General features: G+C 39.6%; 1 protein-coding gene across 1 annotated transcript; it reads right to left on the reverse strand.

Annotated features, from left to right (window-relative positions):
• Window positions 1–18,581: 18,581 nt before the first annotated feature.
• On the reverse strand, window positions 18,582–23,551 carry LOC115531224 (carbohydrate sulfotransferase 3-like). The gene is given in 7 exon segments (XM_030340354.1): window positions 18,582–19,060; window positions 19,062–19,877; window positions 19,879–19,959; window positions 19,961–20,041; window positions 20,044–20,158; window positions 20,374–20,590; window positions 23,266–23,551. Coding segments are annotated over 6 exon segments (1,311 nt in total). The 5' UTR covers window positions 20,454–20,590; window positions 23,266–23,551; the 3' UTR covers window positions 18,582–18,922.
• Window positions 23,552–24,251: the final 700 nt, after the last annotated feature.

Below are 24,251 nucleotides of genomic sequence, written 5' to 3' on the forward strand. Positions count from 1 at the left end.
CTTATAAGGTTAAAACGATTTCTGGAAAGCAAAAGGCACCCTGGAGAAAAGCTGCTTCTGTAACAGCACAGAAAAAGGAATGCAGGAAGGTTGAACGCATCTGGCGTAAAACAAAACTTCATATTCACCATGATATCTATAAAGAGAGCCTCCGTGCCTACAATTTAGACTTAAAAAATGCTAGAGAAACATTTTTCTCCAATATCATTAAAACCAACACTAATAATGCAAAAACCCTATTTGCAACTGTTGACAGACTGACCAACCCCCCAACAGAAATTCCACCTGATCTCCATTCCACGCAGAAATGCAATGAGTTTGCAGCTTTTTATATTGATAAAATTGAAGGTATCAGACGCGCCATCAATATCTCCACGTCAAACAAAAATGTTGGACTACCACCCTGTTCAGGCAAAAATTACGTGGCAAGGATGGCATGCTTTAATGTTATAGACTCTCAAAATCTTGTGGAAACTGTGACACAACTAAAGCCATCCACCTGTTGCCTTGATACTATACCTACCAACCTCTTTAAGAATGTTTTCGACTGCCTAGCAGTAGACATATTGCAGATAGTTAACAACTCTCTCCAGTCAGGCAAGTTCCCAAAAGCTTTGAAAACTGCAGTTATTAAACCCCTTTTAAAAAAGCGGAGCCTAGATGCCTCTATTATTAACCACTACAGACCAATATCAAATCTACCCTTCATAAGTAAAATCATTGAGAAAGTTGTCCTCCAGCAACTAAATCACTTCCTGGCATCAACTGGTTGCTATGACACCTTCCAATCAGGATTTCGACCCCTGCACAGCACTGAGACCGCCCTTATTAAAGTTGTAAACGACATCCGTCTTAACACAGACTCTGGCAAAACCTCAATACTAATGCTACTTGACCTCAGTGCTGCATTCGACACTGTAGACCATACATTACTTCTGGAAAGGTTAGAAAACTGGGTGGGGCTTTCAGGCACTGTCTTAAATTGGTTCAGGTCCTACCTACAAAATAGGAACTACTTTGTTTCCATTGGCGACTTTGTATCAGAATCAACCAACGTGACATGTGGAGTCCCACAAGGTTCGATCTTAGGACCCTCTTTATTCAACATCTACATGCTCCCACTAGGGCAAATCATGCAAAATAACAATATTGACCATCATTGCTATGCTGATGACACGCAAATCTATGTATCGCTATCACCAAATGACTATCGGCCCATAGATCTGCTGTGCCAGTGCATTGAGCAAGTGAAGGAATGGATGTGCCGAAATTTCCTTCAACTAAATGAGGACAAAACAGAGATAATTGTATTTGGTCCTAAAACGGAAAGGCTTAAAGTAACCCAACACCTTCACTCTCTGTCCCTGAAAACCTCAATCAAAGCCAGAAATCTAGGGGTTATCATGGATTCAGATTTACATTTTGACAGTCACATCAAATCAGTTACAAAATCGGCATATTATCACCTTAAAAATGTAGCAAGACTTAGAGGGCTCATGTCCACCGAAGACTTACAAAAACTTGTACATGCCTTTATCACTAGTAAGCTTGATTACTGCAATGGTCTCCTCACAGGTCTTCCAAAACAAACTCTGAGGAAGCTTCAGCTTGTTCAGAATGCTGCTGCTAGAGTTCTAACAAAGACCAAAAGATTTGATCATATTACACCAATTCTGAAATCGTTACATTGGCTTCCTGTAGGTCAGAGAATTGATTTTAAAATCATGTTGCTAACCTATAAATCCCTACATGGTTTAGGCCCAAAATATTTAACTGATATGCTTCCACTACATCAGCCTTCTAGACCACTAAGATCCTCTGAGACCAATCTGTTAATTATCCCCAGAGTAAACACAAAACATGGGAAAGCAGGATTTAGTTACTATGCAACAAATAGCTGGAATAAACTCCCAGAGGATTTAAGACTTGCCCCAACTCTGAGCACCTTTAAAACAAGACTGAAGACTTTTATGTTTGCTATAGCTTTCTGCTAAAATCTTAAATACATTGCACTTTCTAAAAGCTTTTTTAACTTTGCCTTTATTTTCTATTTTAATACTAAAATGCCTTTTTCTATATTAACCATTTCTTTGCATATGTTTTTCTTTTACTTATCTATTATTTTATTTTATTGTATGACAATGTTTATATGTGAAGCACTTTGAGTCTGCCTTGTGTATGAAAAGTGCTATATAAATAAAGTTGCCTTGCCTTGCCTTGCCTTGCCTTGCCTATCATGTCTATTGTCTATTATGTCATATATAACCTCATAACCAGAGCTGTGAGCTTACCCCCTGGAGACCGGGGTTCAAGTCCGGTTGATGTCCTCTGTTGGAAGACTCTTATCTCTATTTCATGCGAATTATAAAGTCAAGTATAACCATTGTGTTGACTTTAATCGGTGTCTTGATGGTGCATAGATAAGTTCGGAGGTTAATACTCGAAACAGCTCACGTTCGGATCCCTGCAAAAACGTTGACAGGGGTACCGCTGTTGTTTTTTATTGGTCGTCATGAAAAAAAAACATATATGAAAAAATTGTCCTTGTCAAATAAAATATAAGGGTTAACACTGTTGTTTTTCATCAGTCATCATGGAAAAAAAACATAAGGGGTATCACTGTCGTTTTTATCAGTCGTGATGAAAAAAAACATAAGGGGTAACACTGTCATTTTTTTATTGTCGTCATGAAAAAAAACACAAGGGGTAACACTTGTTTTTATCGGTCGTCATGAAAAAAACATAAGGGGTAACACTGTCGTTTTTTATCGGTCGTCATGAAAAAAAACCTTAAGGGGTAACACTGTCGTTTTTTATCGGTCGTCATGAAAAAAAACATAAGGGGTAACACTGTCGTTTTTTTATCGGTCGTTTTTTATTGATCGTCATGAAAAAAAACACAAGGTGTAACACTGTTGTTTTATATCGGTCGTCATGAAAAAAACATAAGGGGTAACGCTGTTGTTTTTTATTGGTCTTCATGAAAAAAACACAAGGGGTAACACTGTTGTTTTTATCGGTCGTCATGAAAAAAAACATAAGGGGTAATGCTGTCGTTTTTTATCAGTCGTCATGAAAAAAACATAAGGGGTAACGCTGTTGTTTTTTATTGGTCGTCATGAAAAAAAACACAAGGGGTAACACTGTCGTTTTTTATCGGCCGTCATGAAAAAAAAACATAAGGGGTAACGCTGTTGTTTTTATCGGTCGTCATGAAAAAAACATAAGGGGTAACACTGTCGTTTTTTATTGGTCGTCATGAAATAAAAACACAAGGGGTAACACTGTTTTTTTTATCTGTTGTCATGAAAAATCCATAAGGGGTAACACAGTCGAAATGTATAGAATAAAACATAGGGGGTAACACTGTCGTTTTTATCAAATGAAACATGAGGGGTGACACTGTCGTTTTTCTTTGGTCGTCATGAAAAAAACATAAGGGGTAACACTGTCGTTTTTTATCGGTCGTCATGAAAAAAAACATGAGGGGTAACGCTGTTGTTTTTTATTGGTCTTCATGAAAAAAAAACACAAGGGGTGACACTGTTGTTTTTATCGGTCGTCATAAAAAAAACATAAGGGGTAACACTGTCGTTTTTTTATCAGTCGTCATGAAAAAAAACCTTAAGGGGTAACACTGTCGTTTTTTATCGGTCGTCATGAAAAAAAACATAAGGGGTAACACTGTTGTTTTTTATTGGTCGTCATGAAATAAAAACACAAGGGGTAACACTGTTTTTTTTATCTGTCGTCATGAAAAATCCATAAGGGGTAACACAGTCGAAATGTATAGAATAAAACATTGGGGGTAACACTGTCGTTTTTATCAAATGTAACATGAGGGGTGACACTGTCGTTTTTCTTCGGTCGTCATGAAAAAAAACATGCGGGGTAACACTGTCGTTTTTTATCGGTCGTCATGGAAAAAAACATGAGGGGTAACGCTATTGTTTTTTATTGGTCTTCATGAAAAAAAACACACGGGGTAACACTGTTGTTTTTATCGGTCGTCATGAAAAAAACCTTAAGGGGTAACACTGTTGTTTTTTATCGGTCGTCATGAAAAAAAACATAAGGGGTAACACTGTCGTTTTTTTATCGGTCGTTTTTTATTGGTCGTCATGAAAAAAAAACACAAGGGGTAACACTGTTGTTTTATATCGGTCGTCATGAAAAAAACATAAGGGGTAACGCTGTTGTTTTTTATTGGTCTTCATGAAAAAAAACACAAGGGGTAACACTGTTGTTTTTATCGGTCGTCATGAAAAAAACATAAGGGGTAACACTGTCCTTTTTTATTGGTCCTCATGAAAAAAAACATAAGGGGTAACACTGTCCTTTTTTATTGGTCCTCATGAAAAAAAACATAAGGGGTAACACTGTCGTTTTTTATCGGTCGTCATGAAAAAAACATAAGGGGTAACACTGTTGTTTTTTATTGGTCGTCATGAAGAAAAACATAAGGGGTAACACTGTCGTTTTTTATTGGTCGTCATGAAAAAAAACATAAGGGGTAACACTGTTGTTTTTTATCGGTCGTCATGAAAAAAAACATAAGGGGTAACACTGTCTTTTTTTATCGGTCGTCATGAAAAAAAACATAAGGGGTAACACTGTCCTTTTTTATTGGTCCTCATGAAAAAAAACATAAGGGGTAACACTGTCGTTTTTTATTGGTCGTCATGAAAAAAACCATAAGGGGTAACACTGTCGTTTTTTTATTGGTCGTCATGAAAAAAACATAAGGGAAATAATAGAAATACACACATAATAATAATTCTTTATTTCAGACCCAGGAAGATCCATATCAACACAGACAAAATAAACAAACATACATTTTAATGTCATGTATATCCTCTTTATTGATGATTGATTAATGAGTTTTGTCTTAGCCTCTGTGGTGCAGTGGAGTGCACTCTGCCTAGCCCCTTGGAGACCGGGGTTCAACTCCGGTTGATGTCTCCTGTTGAAATGTCGAAATTCATCAAATAAAACATAAGGGGTAACACTGTTATTTTTTATTGGTCCTCATGAAAAAAAACATAAGGGATAACACTGTCGTTTTTTATCGGTCGTCATGAAAAAAACATAAGGGGTAACACTGTTGTTTTTATCAAATGAAACGTAAAGGGAAACACTGTGGTTTTTTATCCGTCGTCATGAAAAACCCATAAGGGGTAACACTGTCGTTTTTTAGCGGTCGTCATGAAAAAAACTTAAGGGGTAACACTGTTGTTTTTTATTGGTCGTCATGAAAAAAAACATATTTGAAAAATATAAATAATTGTCCTTGTCAAATAAAATAGAAGGGGTAACACTGTTGTTTTTCATCAGTCAGCATGGGAAAAACACATAAGGGGTAACACTGTTGTTTTTCTTTGGTCGTCATGAAAGAAAACACAAAGGGTAACACTGTCGTTTTAATCAAATGAAACATGAGGGGTAACACCACTCATCGGTCATCATGAAAAAAAACATAAGGGGTAACACTGTGGTTTTTTATTGGTCATCATGGGAAAAAAACACAAGGGGTAACACTGTTGTTTTTTATCGGTCGTCATGAAAAAAACATAAGGGGTAACACTGTTGTTTTTTATTGGTCATCATGGGAAAAAAACATAAGGGGTAACACTGTCGTTTTTATCAAATGAAACGTAAAGGGAAACACTGTGGTTTTTTATCCGTCGTCATGAAAAACCCATAAGGGGTAACACTGTTGTTTTTTATTGGTCCTCATGAAAAAAAACATAAGGGTAACACTGTCTTTTTTTATCGGTCGTCCTGAAAAAAACATAAGGGGTAACACAGTTGTTTTTATTGGTCATCATGGGAAAAAAACATAAGGGGTAACACTGTCGTTTTTATCAAATGAAACGTAAAGGGAAACACTGTGGTTTTTTATCCGTCGTCATGAAAACCCATAAGGGGTAACACTGTTGTTTTTTATTGGTCCTCATGAAAAAAAACATAAGGGGTAACACTGTCTTTTTTTATCGGTCGTCCTGAAAAAAACATAAGGGGTAACACAGTTGTTTTTTATTGGTCATCATGGGAAAAAAACATAAGGGGTAACACTGTCGTTTTTATCAAATGAAACGTGAAGGGAAACACTGTGGTTTATTATCCGTCGTCATGAAAAACACATAAGGGGTAACACTGTCGTTTTTTATCGGTGGTCATGAAAAAAACATAAGGGGTAACACTGTTGTTTTTTATTGGTCGTCATGAAAAAAACCATATTTGAAAAATATAAATAATTGTCCTTGTCAAATAAAATATAAGGGGTAACACCGTTGTTTTTCATCAGTCAGCATGGGACAAACACATAAGGGGTAACACTGTTGTTTTTCTTTGGTCGTCATGAAAAAAACACAAGGGTAACACTGTCGTTTTAATCAAATGAAACATGAGGGGTAACACTGTTGTTTTTTATTGGTCGTCATGAAAAACACATAAGGGGTAACACAGTTGTCTTTTATTGGTCGTCATGAAAAAAAAAAAGGGGTAACACTGTTGTTATTTATTGGTCGTCATGAAAAAAAACATATTTGAAAAATATAAATAATTGTCCTTGTCAAATAAAATATAAGTGGGAACACTGTTGTTTTCATCGGTCAGCATGGGAAAAGCACATAAGGGGTAACACTGTTGTTTTTCTTTGGTCGTCATGAAAAAAAACACAAGGGGTAACACTGTTGTTTTTTATTGGTCGTCATGAAAAAAAACATATTTGAAAAATATAAAATAATTGTCCTTGTCAAATAAAATATAAGGGGGAACACTGTTGTTTTTCGTCAGTCAGCATGGGAAAAGCACATAAGGGGTAACACTGTTGTTTTTCTTTGGTCGTCATGAAAAAAAACACAAGGGGTAACACTGTCGTTTTAATCAAATGAAACATGAGGGGTAACACCACTCATCGGTCGTCATTAAAAAAAAACATAAGGGGTAACACTGTTGTTTTTTATTGCTCGTCATGAAAAAAAACACAAGGGGTATAAGTGTTGTTTTTTATTGGTCGTCAGGGGTAACACTGTCGTATTTTATTGGTCGTCATGAAAAAAACATAAGGGAAATAATAGAAATACACACATAATAATAATTCTTTATTTCAGACCCAGGAGGATCCATATCAACACAGACAAAATAAACAAACATACATTTTAATGTCATGTATATCCTCTTTATTGATGATTGATTAATGTTTTTTGCCTTAGTCTCCGTGGTGCAGTGGAGTGCACTCTGCCTAGCCCCCTGGAGACCGGGGTTCAACTCCGGTAGATGTCTTCTGTTGAAATGTCGAAATTCATCAAATAAAACATAACACTGTTGTTTTTTATTGGTCCTCATGAAAAAAAACATAAGGGGTACTGTCGTTTTTATCAAATGAAACGTAAAGGGAAACACTGTGGTTTTTTATCCGTCGTCATGAAAAACCCATAAGGGGTAACACTGTTGTTTTTTATTGGTCCTCATGAAAAAAACATAAGGGGTAACACTGTCTTTTTTTATCGGTCGTCCTGAAAAAAACATAAGGGGTAACACAGTTGTTTTTTATTGGTCATCATGGGAAAAAAACATAAGGGGTAACACTGTCGTTTTTATCAAATGAAACGTAAAGGGAAACACTGTGGTTTTTATCCGTCGTCATGAAAAACCCATAAGGGGTAACACTGTTGTTTTTATTGGTCCTCATGAAAAAAAACATAAGGGGTAACACTGTCTTTTTTTATCGGTCGTCCTGAAAAAAACATAAGGGGTAACACAGTTGTTTTTTATTGGTCATCATGGGAAAAAAACATAAGGGGTAACACTGTCGTTTTTATCAAATGAAACGTGAAGGGAAACACTGTGGTTTATTATCCGTCGTCATGAAAAACCCATAAGGGGTAACACTGTCGTTTTTTATCGGTGGTCATGAAAAAAACATAAGGGGTAACACTGTTGTTTTTTATTGGTCGTCATGAAAAAAACCATATTTGAAAAATATGAATAATTGTCCTTGTCAAATAAAATATAAGGGGTAACACCGTTGTTTTTCATCAGTCAGCATGGGACAAACACATAAGGGGTAACACTGTTGTTTTTCTTTGGTCGTCATGAAAAAAAAACCACAAAGGGGTAACACTGTCGTTTTAATCAAATGAAACATGAGGGGTAACACTGTTGTTTTTTATTGGTCGTCATGAAAAACACATAAGGAGTAACACTGTCGTTTTTTATTGGTCCTCATGAAAAAAAACATAAGGGGTAACACTGTTGTTTTTTATTGGTCGTCATGAAATAAAAACACAAGGGGTAACACTGTTTTTTTTTCTGTCGTCATGAAAAATCCATAAGGGGTAACACAGTCGAAATGTATAGAATAAAACATTGGGGGTAACACTGTCGTTTTTATCAAATGTAACATGAGGGGTGACACTGTCGTTTTTCTTTGGTCGTCATGAAAAAAAACATGCGGGGTAACACTGTCGTTTTTTATCGGTCGTCATGGAAAAAAACATGAGGGGTAACGCTATTGTTTTTTATTGGTCTTCATGAAAAAAACACACGGGGTAACACTGTTGTTTTTATCGGTCGTCATGAAAAAAACCTTAAGGGGTAACACTGTTGTTTTTTATCGGTCGTCATGAAAAAAAACATAAGGGGTAACACTGTCGTTTTTTTATCGGTCGTTTTTTATTGGTCGTCATGAAAAAAAACACAAGGGGTAACACTGTTGTTTTATATCGGTCGTCATGAAAAAAACATAAGGGGTAACGCTGTTGTTTTTTATTGGTCTTCATGAAAAAAACACAAGGGGTAACACTGTTGTTTTTATCGGTCGTCATGAAAAAAACATAAGGGGTAACACTGTCCTTTTTTATTGGTCCTCATGAAAAAAAACATAAGGGGTAACACTGTCCTTTTTTATTGGTCCTCATGAAAAAAAACATAAGGGGTAACACTGTCGTTTTTTATCGGTCGTCATGAAAAAAACATAAGGGGTAACACTGTTGTTTTTTATTGGTCGTCATGAAGAAAAACATAAGGGGTAACACTGTCGTTTTTTATTGGTCGTCATGAAAAAAAACATAAGGGGTAACACTGTTGTTTTTTATCGGTCGTCATGAAAAAAACATAAGGGGTAACACTGTCTTTTTTTATCGGTCGTCATGAAAAAAAACATAAGGGGTAACACTGTCCTTTTTTATTGGTCCTCATGAAAAAAAACATAAGGGGTAACACTGTCGTTTTTTTTGGTCGTCATGAAAAAAACCATAAGGGGTAACACTGTCGTTTTTTTATTGGTCGTCATGAAAAAAAACATAAGGGAAATAATAGAAATACACACATAATAATAATTATTTATTTCAGACCCAGGAAGATCCATATCAACACAGACAAAATAAACAAACATACATTTTAATGTCATGTATATCCTCTTTATTGATGATTGATTAATGAGTTTTGTCTTAGCCTCTGTGGTGCAGTGGAGTGCACTCTGCCTAGCCCCTTGGAGACCGGGGTTCAACTCCGGTTGATGTCTCCTGTTGAAATGTCGAAATTCATCAAATAAAACATAAGGGGTAACACTGTTATTTTTTATTGGTCCTCATGAAAAAAAACATAAGGGATAACACTGTCGTTTTTTATCGGTCGTCATGAAAAAACATAAGGGGTAACACTGTTGTTTTTATCAAATGAAACGTAAAGGGAAACACTGTGGTTTTTTATCCGTCGTCATGAAAAACCCATAAGGGGTAACACTGTCGTTTTTTAGCGGTCGTCATGAAAAAAACATAAGGGGTAACACTGTTGTTTTTTATTGGTCGTCATGAAAAAAACATATTTGAAAAATATAAATAATTGTCCTTGTCAAATAAAATAGAAGGGGTAACACTGTTGTTTTTTATCAGTCAGCATGGGAAAAACACATAAGGGGTAACACTGTTGTTTTTCTTTGGTCGTCATGAAAGAAAACACAAAGGGTAACACTGTCGTTTTAATCAAATGAAACATGAGGGGTAACACCACTCATCGGTCATCATGAAAAAAAACATAAGGGGTAACACTGTGGTTTTTTATTGGTCATCATGGGAAAAAACACAAGGGGTAACACTGTTGTTTTTTATCGGTCGTCATGAAAAAAACATAAGGGGTAACACTGTTGTTTTTTATTGGTCATCATGGGAAAAAAACATAAGGGGTAACACTGTCGTTTTTATCAAATGAAACGTAAAGGGAAACACTGTGGTTTTTTATCCGTCGTCATGAAAAACCCATAAGGGGTAACACTGTTGTTTTTTATTGGTCCTCATGAAAAAAAACATAAGGGGTAACACTGTCTTTTTTATCGGTCGTCCTGAAAAAAACATAAGGGGTAACACAGTTGTTTTTTATTGGTCATCATGGGAAAAAAAACATAAGGGGTAACACTGTCGTTTTTTATCAAATGAAACGTAAAGGGAAACACTGTGGTTTTTTATCCGTCGTCATGAAAAACCCATAAGGGGTAACACTGTTGTTTTTTTTGGTCCTCATGAAAAAAAACATAAGGGGTAACACTGTCTTTTTTTATCGGTCGTCCTGAAAAAAACATAAGGGGTAACACAGTTGTTTTTTATTGGTCATCATGGGAAAAAAACATAAGGGGTAACACTGTCGTTTTTTATCAAATGAAACGTGAAGGGAAACACTGTGGTTTATTATCCGTCGTCATGAAAAACCCATAAGGGGTAACACTGTCGTTTTTTATCGGTGGTCATGAAAAAAACATAAGGGGTAACACTGTTGTTTTTTATTGGTCGTCATGAAAAAAACCATATTTGAAAAATATAAATAATTGTCCTTGTCAAATAAAATATAAGGGGTAACACCGTTGTTTTTCATCAGTCAGCATGGGACAAACACATAAGGGGTAACACTGTTGTTTTTCTTTGGTCGTCATGAAAAAAAACACAAGGGGTAACACTGTCGTTTTAATCAAATGAAACATGAGGGGTAACATTGTTGTTTTTTATTGGTCGTCATGAAAAACACATAAGGGGTAACACAGTTGTCTTTTATTGGTCGTCATGAAAAAAAAAAAAGGGGTAACACTGTTGTTATTTATGGTCGTCATGAAAAAAAAATATTTGAAAAATATAAATAATTGTCCTTGTCAAATAAAATATAAGTGGGAACACTGTTGTTTTTCATCGGTCAGCATGGGAAAAGCACATAAGGGGTAACACTGTTGTTTTTCTTTGGTCGTCATGAAAAAAACACAAGGGGTAACACTGTTGTTTTTTATTGGTCGTCATGAAAAAAACATATTTGAAAAATATAAAATAATTGTCCTTGTCAAATAAAATATAAGGGGGAACACTGTTGTTTTTCGTCAGTCAGCATGGGAAAAGCACATAAGGGGTAACACTGTTGTTTTTCTTTGGTCGTCATGAAAAAAAACACAAGGGGTAACACTGTCGTTTTAATCAAATGAAACATGAGGGGTAACACCACTCATCGGTCGTCATTAAAAAAAAAACATAAGGGGTAACACTGTTGTTTTTTATTGCTCGTCATGAAAAAAAACACAAGGGGTAACACTTTTGTTTTTTATTGGTCATCATGGGAAAAAAACATAAGGGGTAACACTGTAATTTTTATCAAATTAAACGTAAAGGGTAACACTGTTGTTTTTTATTGGTCGAAGACTAACAAGGAGTTCCCTGTTAGTCTTCTCACCTACACACAACAGCTCAACAGCTGGGACGCTGCAGTGCTAAAATATAGTAGGTGTCCGGGAGTCGAGGTGGGCGGGACTTCTGCGCCCTGGCTCTTATTCGAAGGGATGCTGGCGTTTGATCTGCATGTCAAAAAGCAGACTGGCTACCTCCAGTGGAGGATTGTACCCGGGATTATCCTATCTATAGCTTAAGTTTGATGAGTGTTTTAAAGGAGTTGTATTTGTGGTTTAAGGGGCTTGGTGAGTGTTTTTCAATAGAACTGCTTGTGTACAGTTCAAAGTATTGTGCCTGGAAAAAGAAGGTGCAAACATTATACTTACCTCATAATTCTGAGATAATTCCCCTGTTAATTCAGAAAAAAGCATCTGTGCGACTTACTAAAGTGTGCATGCCAATTTCAGGTGAGTGTGTTTTTTAGAACATGCATCTGTTATTAATACGCTGTAATATTTAAAGGTTTGACATTTCTAAATATGTGTCAAATTAAGTATGAATTTATTCTGCTAAAGCAACTCAAAGCTAGAATTATGATTCACAGAAAAGGATTGACCGTTCTGTAATTATACTTTAAGGCGGTGCCTTAACTATCTTCCGTTTCTGGTCAGACACACACACCACACACACCACACACACACACACACACACACACCACACACACACACACACAACACACACCCACACACACACACACACACACACACACACACACCCACACACACACACACACACACACACACACACACACACACACACACACACACACTAGCAATCTCATACACACACACACACACACACACACACACACACACACACACACACACACACACACACACACACACACACACACACACACACACACACACACACACACACACACACACACACAATGTGTGTGTGTCTAGCACAAACAGTTCCTATGGAGGCTTCATCATTCTTCTTTAGTCACAGGGAAAGAGACAGCGGTGAAAAGAAAAGAAGAAAAGTGGAAACCAAGAGCAGTGTTTTAAACGCCTTCAGCATCTATTTTGTCCTCTGCTGGCATCCTTGGAGAAACATCTAAACATGGAATCCCACCAAGGCCTCTTATAATGGTCACTCTTTAGCGTACACGCCACTGCCCTGCTCTTAAGGATTCTCTTCTCCCCTTCATCTGCCAGTCCTGTGGCGGGAGAGCAGACAGCGTTGCGTGGCTGTCTAAAACACACGGTTACCACCATAACATCTGTTGTGCTAACAGACCTGTCATTAGGCGGTGGAGAATAAATATTAATCTATTAGTGGTCATTGCCTCATAGCCGGTGTCCTACCGTGGGCTCCTTCCACACTGTCCCCGAATTCCACCCTTAGCTCTATCTATTGGGCTACTCCATCTCAAAAGGCTTCCAAACTGTATAGCAGAGGTATTTATGGTGAGTTTTTGTTGAATGCTCGGTCTTTGGAGTGTTGCCAAAATACGGTTTATTGTGGGACCAACGGTGACCAATGGTCGCTAGTTTTACATTTTTTACCCCTTCTCTTCTCCCTGTGCTTTTTGCCCACACAAAAGAAACTATTGAGATGCTCTTAGGTTAATGAAATACCGGAGCTCTGTGTTCCCAGTCAGAGCACGCTGAGGAAACACATTCATCTGTTAAAGACCCTTCCCCAACCTGAATTATCCCCCAAAGTAGTACTACTGCAAATTTAAGTTTAGATTATCCTCCAATTTCTATTCATGTTTGTATCACATCTAAATACAGGATATACTTCAGAAAATATGAAAGATGTGAGGGTATCGCTCTCCAAACTCTTAGGATATTTTAGACTTGATCACAAGTCACACCATCACATGACATATTACATTTGGGTATGTGCTTGATTAAACTCAGCCCTGTCCACTTAGTCTTCAACTGGTGCTCTTCTGTGCCCTCAGGAATGTTGCTCCAAGCTTTGAATATACATCAAGTGTTTATCTTCCCTCTGAGAATCAAGAAAGGGACAGTAAATCTCACAATGGGCTTTATTCAACCAGCAAATACCTCGTTCCAGCGTTCAGCTCGGTAGGGGGGACTGAATTCCACATTCAGTTCACCTCACCGAGCTATTGTTTGACACAAAGATGGCAAGGTGAATAAGACCTATGGGATCGGTTCACTGTGAGGCACCGCCATGCTTTTTCTCCTTGTTGCATTCTGCCACCTGCTAGAGAGAGTAAGAGAGAGAGACTCTCTCTCTCCCTCTCTCTCTCTCTCTCTCTCTCTCTCTCCTCTCTCTCTCTCTCTCTCTCTCTTGCTATTTTTGCTGTTATTAAAGTAGGTTCTAACATGACGGAACCTGACAATTTCAGAGCGTTGTAGATTATTACACGGCAGCACAAAAACAACCTGTTTTCATTCACACAACTTGACGTACCAGTTGAGTAGACTCAAAAACACACACTGTGTACTGTATAGGCCTATCCCGTTACCGTAACTGCTTAATTTCCCATGAGATCCACACATATTTGGAAGGTCTCATGTTTCAGCTATGATAGTTTGAGATAAAAAATAAGAAAATAGGTGGGTAGATTAGGAAGCCAATGAACGCATCGGCATATGAGAAGCACTAAGGTGGAATCAGAAATATGCAACCTTTTAACCGGGGGGAAGGAGAGCATTGGGCAGAGAGGAGGTTGGTGTCCCAAGTGTACGTCGCATCACGTGTCATTTTAGGACCAGTTTTGTGCTCTTACTCAACCAACCTTGATCCCTCTATAGACCCACTCCATCCAAAAACAGATGGCCTGTACCACACAGCAGTGTTTAAAGTAATGGTTTACCACATGGTTGCAGGTGTGTATTTTCAATATAATTAACACAATTTTCCACAGTGACACTTTATTTCTGGTGTTGTGGGTTCTGGGTGTTGAACTGTTTTCATAAAAAACATAGTTCTCATGCAAAGGATGTCATTCAGCACCAGAAATATATATATAAACATACATATATATCTATATAACTTCCATGACCACTGCCATCATACTGATTGTTTTTTTGTGTCTTTTGCACATTCCTTGGTGGCTGTAATGGTCAGACAGCTTGCCACTATATACCCTCATCTAGAACCCACATCCCATGTGGAGTTTTCCCTCCTTTGGCTGAATCTAAATGCAGAGCTACTGCGAGCAGTCATCGTGGTCACATGTCCTTCTGTTGGTGTTTTCATGGGCGTCATGGCTTCCCTTAATATGCCCTTTATCGTTTCAATGGCCTGATGTGCCTGATGTGATGCATTCACAAGTTTTGCAATATCACTTGGCCTAAAAAAACAACCTGGAGTAATTGTCATATTGAGCAATACGATAAAGTCTTGATGTTTTGACAGGGAGATCCCTAATCTTAAGGCCTTGTTTCTTTTGTTTTAGCTTTTTTCGCTCAATTTCCTCGTTAACATATACATGCTGTAGTTTCAATTCAGTGCAACAAAACATTTTAACTAACTGACTTAAGTTTGATTTGTGTAACCGTGTCTATGTTGGCAGTTTAAAACAAAGAAGGAATAGATTGGAATTCGTAGTTACTCTGGGGTACAATTTCTGCCTGCAACAGCGTACAATTAACTTTTTTTATCAGCCAGACAGAAGATGGCGTGATACTTAATCCTATGTCATAAAAAAGGCTGCTATAAAAAACTGTTTTTTTTCATGCCAACGTTAAAAAGATAGCACAGTTTAGGCTGCTAGAAGGCCTAAAGGGTGCTGAACACAACAGCCTAAGAAAGATTTAGCCGAAACAGATGGATACAATACAGAAAGACAACCAGTTTGGTCTGGGCTTTGTGTGGTCGTGTTGGATCTGACAACCTTTGTCAAGGGCATGGGCATGTGGGTGCCTGTTTGTCTCTGAACTGTCACGCTTGATGTCTAGGTGTACGTGTTGGAATCAAGTCAACCTTTGAGGGAGACTGTTTCTCTTTTCTGATTTCTGATTCCTAAAAAGTTAACCAATTGATGTATTAAAGTGATAGTTCTGGGTCCTTCTGTTTATAGAATAGTGATAGTTCTGGGTTGGAGGCCCGGTCAAATCCCAGATTATCAGCTCTTACTAGAAGTAACCAAATTGTGCTGAATGGTTTGCAGAGCAAGAATGTACAGAGTGATGAATGTAGCACTAACGGTGCTCAGAAAAATGTTGATATATATTTTTTCGATTCACTGATCAAATAGAGAAGAGGGTAATCGCTAACTTTGGAGAAGTGGAATGGTGTTATTTACCCACTCTAATCAGTGGCAACCGCTTCCAATGATTTCAACTAACCCAGTAGGATGCTAATTGAACTTCATAGAGCCCTGCCCCCATAAAGAAAAAATATTACACAACGAGGAACACGTTTCTTTTTGTAGGTGAGCTTGTTCTAGCAGAGCCCGGCAATTCTCAACAGTTTTTCCACACACAGCCTTTTATGCACTTTATCACGACCTGTGGTGTCAATTGATTTAAGACTCTGAGACGTTCAACTGTTATAAGGGCAAAAGAGGGCCCTGTGTTTTAAGTCTAGCTCTGACACGAGTGTTATGCGTATGAAGCGGTCCTACGTGCATTTACAGATTAAGGCAACCTTCTGATCTCCTGCTCAAGGCTGCCTATTTTCAACCCCCTCGCGTTTGATGTGGCTGTGCACCAAATAACTAAGGGCAGGAGGGTGGGGTTACCTAAATACCCTTATTTTATTTCAAATTGCAATGAAGGAGGAGGGGGGTTAATTCTGCATAAAGTGGTTATGCTATTCTATATTTGCCCCTTACCATATGGTGGCGGTAACTCCACCCTCCACACATGTCCCACATGAAGCGGACTCCAATATAAGAGTTTATGAATGCCCCGCTTCTCTTCATTAATTTTTTCCTTGGTCACCGTGCGACGTATCTAAGACACTGCTGCCGACATGGAGATAAATAAACAGCCCTGCCTTGACCTCACCCTGCATTTAGAAATGGGCCAGTGACGAAGGGGAAATGGGGTGGCGGGGGCGGGGGGAAGTCGGTGTCACTGAGGTGGAACAGGAATGTGACTTTGCTAGTAAAGCTAAACAAACAAACAAAGCCTAAAACCGAGCGGAGAATGGGACATAGAGAGGTACAATGATGTGTAGATAACAAGGGGAAATGTAGGAGAGACAAGGACAAGGGAAATGAAAAAAACAGGTGCATAGAGAGAAATAAAAAAGGATGGACAGGGAAGGTTGAGAAGTGGAGAGAGTGGGAAACAGACAGGGAGAAACGAGGTCAAAGGATACAAAGAGAAGAGGCTGGGAGAGTTGCAGAGAGAAAGACTGTGTGCATATTTAAATATGAGAGAGAGAGAGAGAGAGAGAGCTAGAGAGAGAGAGAGAGAGAGAAGAGAGAGGAGAGAGAGAGAATATCCTCCTGGGGGTTGAGGCAGGCGGGCGGGGTCAGGTGGAGGAAAATGGCTTTGACCACATTATGTGTAGTGCTGGGGTAATTGCTGGGTACAGGAACCTAAATAGATACGCGCCCCACAGTGGTAAACATACTGGAAGTTAGCCCTGCTTCCCTCCGAAACGGTCCCTGTGGCTCGTTCCGTCCAAGACTAACTCCCTGTCCTTGACCAGCTCTGACTCAACAAACATGTGGTGGGAAAGGTACAGAATGGGTGGGTGGGGTCAGGTCATCCTGAACAGGCCTGAAAAATACGTTGGAGACTGTAACTGGGATTAGGAGTTTGCCCATAAACCTGAATTCGCTGGGTCTATTGTAAAGAGAAAAAATCGAGAAATTATATCGTCTCATCCGCACTGACTATTTATTGTTAATAATAGATCCAATGAAACACCATTCTATTCCTGACCTGACATTCATTGGGGAATATGTGCAAATCTTTTAGAGTTGATCATATCTTCAGTTTCAAAATATGTTGTCATTGGATACTGCATTTAAGTTTTGTACCATTTACTATTAAGTTGTCAAGTAAACTCTATCAACTGACAGTGAGTTCGGATTAATTCAATCAGGAGCAGGCAAAGGTTATGTCAGTTTGCTCAAGCAGGTATACTGGAAGGCAGTGGACATTTGGGTTTGAAGTTGAACCCAGAACCATTTAGCTGCGAGTCAGACACTCTAACCACTATCCTGGTCCCTGGTTGATATGAAGTAAGTAGTACAAGTTTATGTATTGGTAAAACCACACAACCCTGGTTGTAGAAGAAGAAGCATGACATGGCATGATCCTAATATCACCTACATCAGAACAAAAATTACATAACATGCAACAACTGGAAGTTGACATTTATTGTGACAAAATGCACATGAAGGAGTGTATGTTGATTTACAGCCTGACAGACCTGGAGATCAACCCCCTGTTTGAAAGACACTAGCCATGAGGCTTATGTCAACAGTGACACACACCTTCCACACAATCCTCACAGAACCCTGCAAGCCAGCTGCAGATTCAAACGTCAGCATACATTTGAGCAACCTAAACAGCTGCTCCTACAGAATGGATCCCAACAGCCTGCTTTTCTGTTCTTGTACAGCTTCCTGCAGATCGACATTAGAACGTGAAACAGAAAGTGCCTAAAGCGTGCAGAAGGAAGGAGTGATTTACATTGTGCCCACAAACCTGGAGTCCATAATGATGGTTAAACAGCAGGAAAAATAAATAAGCATAAAACAAAACCACTTATTATTAGTTTTTAGGTTAACATGGCTAGGCAATGGGCTTTTCCTGCTTCAATAAAGTTTACAAGGCCACTCATTGTTGGAGCTGGGCAATGTAGTACATTTCACTACAGATCTCATTGGTATAAAAAGCAACTTCTGTTGACTGCACATTATTTGATCATAAGCGTTTCTTCAAGTGACCCCCCCCCCCCCCCCCCCCCCCCCCCCCCCCCCCCCTACATCTACAGTATATAAGTACAGTAATATCTCTTTCAGCTTTCTTAAAAGCTATGTTTTCACATGCACACTAACAGATTACCGCAATAGTTTCCTTTCATACCAACAGAAAGGAACAGTGTTGTCCCACCACAAAGACCCCACAAGAACAAACAATACGCAATATGACTGTTAAAGACAATGGTCTATTAACATTCTTTCATTTAAATAGTAAAGCACTTTAAAGAGTGTATTATCAGACAAGATCTTTTTGAGGCTAGCAGCCCCTAATAAATAATTATCTATCTTTCAAGCCCAAACACTTTCTCTTGAGGGTTCCAAGGTTTGCAAGTCCTACCTAGTTAAAAACCTTATTTTCAATCAAACTTATTGATTTGTCTGTTAACATTTCTTCACTGCTTACAAACTTGTAGCCAAACAGTTTCAACGTCGACCCACAAACCTTTTGAACGACCTGAGCTATCTTGAAAGGTATTATTCGCCCGCCACTTTTCTACTTGTTCCGAGGATTTCTTCTGCGTTGAATAAAGGCCACCGGTCTCCTTGGAGGCCTGTGTGTTGCTGAGAATCCAGGCCTTCACCTTTGAAGTAAACGGAATTCCAGCAAAATTGTACATCTCCACAGCCTTCTGCAGGGGGAACCGGGCGATGTCCTCATAGCGCACCAACATGTAGCGCCGACGCAGCCACAGTGGCTGCTTCAGGCCCAGTTCGGCCGACATCCTCAGGTTGTTGCAGTTCCCTTTGAGCTTACTAACCTCCACGTCGTCGATGGGCACGTCCCCATCCTCGGCCCACTGCTTCCAGTTCTTGTATCGGTCGGCGAAGGCCACAATGCGAGACGCCAGCACGGCCCTGGGGTCCCGCACCAGCTGGATGAACCTGACGTCCAGGCCCGGTTCCTCGGCCAGCAGGCGCAGGGTTTGCAGTTGCCGCACCCTGACCAGCTTGATGGCCCTGTGCGCCTTCTGCAGGCAGGACTCCGAGGCCAGGGTGAGGTTGAGAGGGCCGCAGCGCCGGTTCTTGCAGGAGTGGTGCTCGAACACGCCTTTGACTGACGGACTGCACACAGAGTCCTCACACAGGGAGCTGCTGGAGCTCCTGCGGAAGAGGTCGGCGGTGACGTGGGCCACCGGCGCCGGCTCGATGAACCTCTCCAGCAGGGAGAAGTCACAGAGGAAGAGCCGCCGGAGGACCTCCGGGTAGGCCCAGTTGGCCGCCGTGCCGTTGACGCCGCCGGTCGCCAGGGTCAGCCTCTTCTCCACGTGCCACAGCGGCTCATACAGGTAGAAACATGTTGTCGCTCTGCTGGTTGAAGAACTCGCCCATGAACGAGGAGCCCGAGCGGGTGGTGGACAGCAGGAGGATGTGCTTTCCGGCCGCCCGAGCCCTCCGGCTGGTGCTGGGTGCGGTTCTCCACGTGCCGCTTCAACAGGGTGAAGGCCGGGTTGGGCTCGCGGGGGACGCGTGGTTCAAGCTTGCTGAGCCGTTGTGTCTCAGGAGTTCACGGGAGGACAGCACGGGCTCCAGAGGGGTGCGAGGCGTCTGCCTTAAGGTGAGCTTATCGGACACCCTGAACACATGGGGAGGAGTCACAATGGCACGTTACTTGGTTAACACGAATAGTAAGCGGTCCTTGAAGTGGAACTTAGCACAGGACAAATAGACGTTTTATGTTGCTAAATGGATGTCAGGTTAGTGAGCTGTCCTGGCGCGAAATGGTTAAAGAAAATGAGAGGCTGTTGAAGAAACACAAAAGCGCTTCATTGATCACTGAAATAGGCTTACCTTGAAATTATGTTGTTTTCCTTCTCGATAATAACAAGTGCCAAGAAAAAGACAATGGATATTGTGTATTTGATCCTCATCCTTGGATGTAGATGGTGGTTGGATATACTGTTACAGACTGCTTCTTAATAGGTTCTGCCAATCTCGAGAGCGTTCAGTGGACTTCTTAAAGAGCCCTCCGGTTATTTACATTCCCCATTGTGGCTGATGCTTCTTCCTGTAAATGAAATGAACAATAAAACTGTCAGTCACAGTGGAGGAAATTATAGAACTTGATGACACTATAATTTGTCAGTTGTTTTCACCAATTGTGACGTACACAAAAATAATATTGGTAATTGTATATTAAGACCCCAATTTTACCCAATATCCATATTTACCTTAAGGATGTAGTTGCTTGAGCCCTTGCTGATGATGCTTAGTCATGCACATCAAAATACAGCTGTAAAAACTATTTTGGTACTTCCCCTTTCTTGAGTTAGATATAGAGATTAAGACTTTTGAAAACAGATTTTGATTATATGTATCCAAATAAAAGGGTCTTGAAAGAGAGCTTCTTTGGAAACTTATTGAGTCAGCTTGTGTGGAGGACCATGTTATCTTTAAACACACCAGGGAACTACAGAAGCATGGCCACCCACCAAGCATGACCTGCTGCACCGTTGCAGCAACGTTGACCTTTAAACCTTTGCAGCTCATTGCCAAAATTTGTCGAAAGATCCTCAGCTGGCTGGCAGAATTGGCAAGGAACATTCTGTCTATACACTATCATTTGGCTCTTCAATATAGACAACAGACCATCCACAGTCCTGTTACGTCTGAGCCTCCTCAAACTGTGTTGTGTCCCTTCACCCCACCAGTGGGCACATACAAACAGGCCTTTCCCAGCTGCTCCTGTATGTCAATAGTGGGAGGAGATATTCACCCTAGAGCATGGCAGCTGATACTAAAGTCAACATAAACCTTCAACTTCAAGCAAAAAAATACTGCTTGAAGTTGGTGTTTCTGCCACAGCTGGGTTCTTTTTTTATAAAAGAAGGGGCCCATAAAAGAACACCGTTGAAATTCCGGCATCAACATTGAGCCACAATGCCTGCCACTCGGATTTCAATACAAGACTGTAGCCCCTGCAAACAAAACATGCCAAATATGGAACGCAATATATAAATGGACCATGACTTCAACAACCGCATAAGGGGACACACGAGTATTGAAGATATCAATGGCTTACTTGTTAAAGTATCAAATAGTCAGACTAACGACCATAAGTCAACGCCATGGCAACCACACAGTAGGGGAGGCTTTTTAGATTTCCCATTAAAACCAGCCTTTTGTAGGAAGGGAAAGTATCGTGATGCTTGTAACATGGCTGTAACATGGCTGTAGCATGGCTGTAACATGGCGGCAGACTGCTGTACCGTGTTCAACTCTTCTACACGTCTGGACGTCCAGTTCTCACATCCTGCTGCTGCGACCTTTAACCCGGGGACATAGTCCGGGCAACGTAGCCCCACTCCTAAAGGCCCACAAACTAAACATTGGAAATAGTTGGACACGGCCTGTGAAATTCTGTGAGATGGTATGGGAAGGTTTAGGGGTCCCGTGTAACACTGTCAATACGCAACGATGACGACGGCTTATGAAATGGTGAATGGCGGTTTGTACTGAGGGACGGTTGGGGGGATATCTCAGGCGGGTGGGCCGGGGTCTCCCATAAGGAGGGAATCTCAGATCTCTGTTGTACACCACCACGGTGCATATGGAAAAAACACAAGGCCCTCTGACAGAGCATAGTGTCCCAAAGGCCAAAAGGCAAGGCATGAACTCAAAGAATCACTCACACGTCATGGTTATCAATGACTAAGCTAAACAATATGTTGCTGGTCGTGTATGCTCGGAGACACAACATGCTCCCCGTAGACCAATTACTCTTTTATTTTGGATGGAAACGCTGACAGTGTATCTGAAGAAATAAATAAGTAACCATGAACTCAGAAACCATGGATGCGCTACAATGAAGCCTTTTTTTCTAGTTTTATTTCCTCCTCATAGCTCACTGACTTTAATAAAACATTCGGGGGAATTGCGACCTACCTATACTGATATAGGTCACCTATGATTGTGATTAAATAAAAAAATGACAGTCATACATATTATTAATAAACATACTCTCAATACTATCTTTGGTAAAATTTTACTATAGCTGTGGCGGAAAAAATATGCATCTTCTTCTCAAATATGTTTCAGAGATGAAAGGAAGGAATATAAAGCAATATTCTAGTTCACCAAAGTATGTGGCCTGCAGGTTTCATCATTTATATGGTATGCTAGATCCTCCCAAATTACCTAAGCTTTTTTCACAAAATACTTGTCCTGTGTAAAACCACCATTAGCTGACATTTCTGAATATTCAAAAACCACTGAGGCATGAGACACATTTGATCATCTGCTCATAACGAAACCGTGAATGCACCATTTATCACCTTGTTACAAATTATATTAATAGCTGCCTGTTATTTAATGTAAATCCTTTGTGACAGGAAAATTGAACATCAGTCAGCCATACCAATTGTAATTCGGTTTCTATGGAGGGTGTAGGCTGAAGCACACTATTTCGTGCGTTAAATATAATAGGACACATTTGCTCACGCGCACCCCACTGAATGTGCCATCTCACACAACTGTACATGAGGAAACAATGAAGCTGAATGTATTAAGATGCCATTTGAAATCAGTTGAGTTAAGTTATATTGCAAAACAAACATAGTTTACACACGTTTGGGGTAGACCTATAAATGATAGGAAATCAGTTTTTTTGTGAAAGTGTGTTCAAACTATAAACATCGTTTGCGAAGTATGGTAATAGACGCAAAGTCATCAGGCAATACCCACCGTTCAATCTGTTCAACGCAACAAGTTGCTGCGAAAGATAGCGTGACCGCTTACATCCTCTATGAAACAGTCCCTAAAGTTAAGTTTGTCCTTCGTTGGCGACTCCAGAAAGGTAAAATATCCCCATTCTGTCAAAAATCTATTAACATTTAAATTATCGATATTGATATAACAAGAACTAAAATTAAAAAAAAGTATTAGTTCTCGATAGTTACGTCTTGTTGCGCTCTCATTTTCCCAACCCCTCTCCAGTTTGAGATCGTTCAATTGAGTTGCAAGTCGGCAATTGCAACTCACTCAATCACAGGGGAAACTTAGGTCAAGCAAAACACCAGCAGGAGGCCTACTTGCTCGATTCTGTCTACCTTCAGGTAAAGAGCCTTGTTTATTGGTTTGTTCATTATGGACAAAAATGGACAATAACTATATGTTTTTTTTGTTTTAATATTTTAAAATACGAATTAGAAAGTCATATTCAGGGAGTACATATTATTACTGCGCTAATTATTTACTTAAAATTAAGGAGGCGAATACTACCATCTAGTGTACAACATTACGTTGTTGCGTTTACATTTCTGGATTATTTCGGGTATGACATACAAAGGTATGCGAAAATGTAGTTTATTATATTTAAATGTAAGATATAAAGTTATATGCATTTTAGTGTGTTGTGTGTTTTCTGTAGGCCGATATACTACATAGCTGTTCCAAACGAACTACAATTCCCAGCATCGGTCCATTAGTAATGACGTAATCAGAGACTCTTCAGGAAGGTTGCAAATTATGTTGCGTCAGTAGCTTGCGCACTTACATCAAGAAAGGTGAACAATTATCTAATCTGTGTTGGTAAGTAATACGAATAAATTTATTTTGACCGTCTAACAAGGTTAATGATGGGAATGCCGTATATTAGGTGTCATGTTATCCATGTAGATCCTATATTTTGTTATTATGTGGTTTCGCCAATGTGATTAAACATGCTCTTA

Source organism: Gadus morhua, chromosome 18 (genome assembly GCF_902167405.1).
Source record: "Gadus morhua chromosome 18, gadMor3.0, whole genome shotgun sequence".
Lineage (NCBI taxonomy): Eukaryota > Metazoa > Chordata > Actinopteri > Gadiformes > Gadidae > Gadus > Gadus morhua.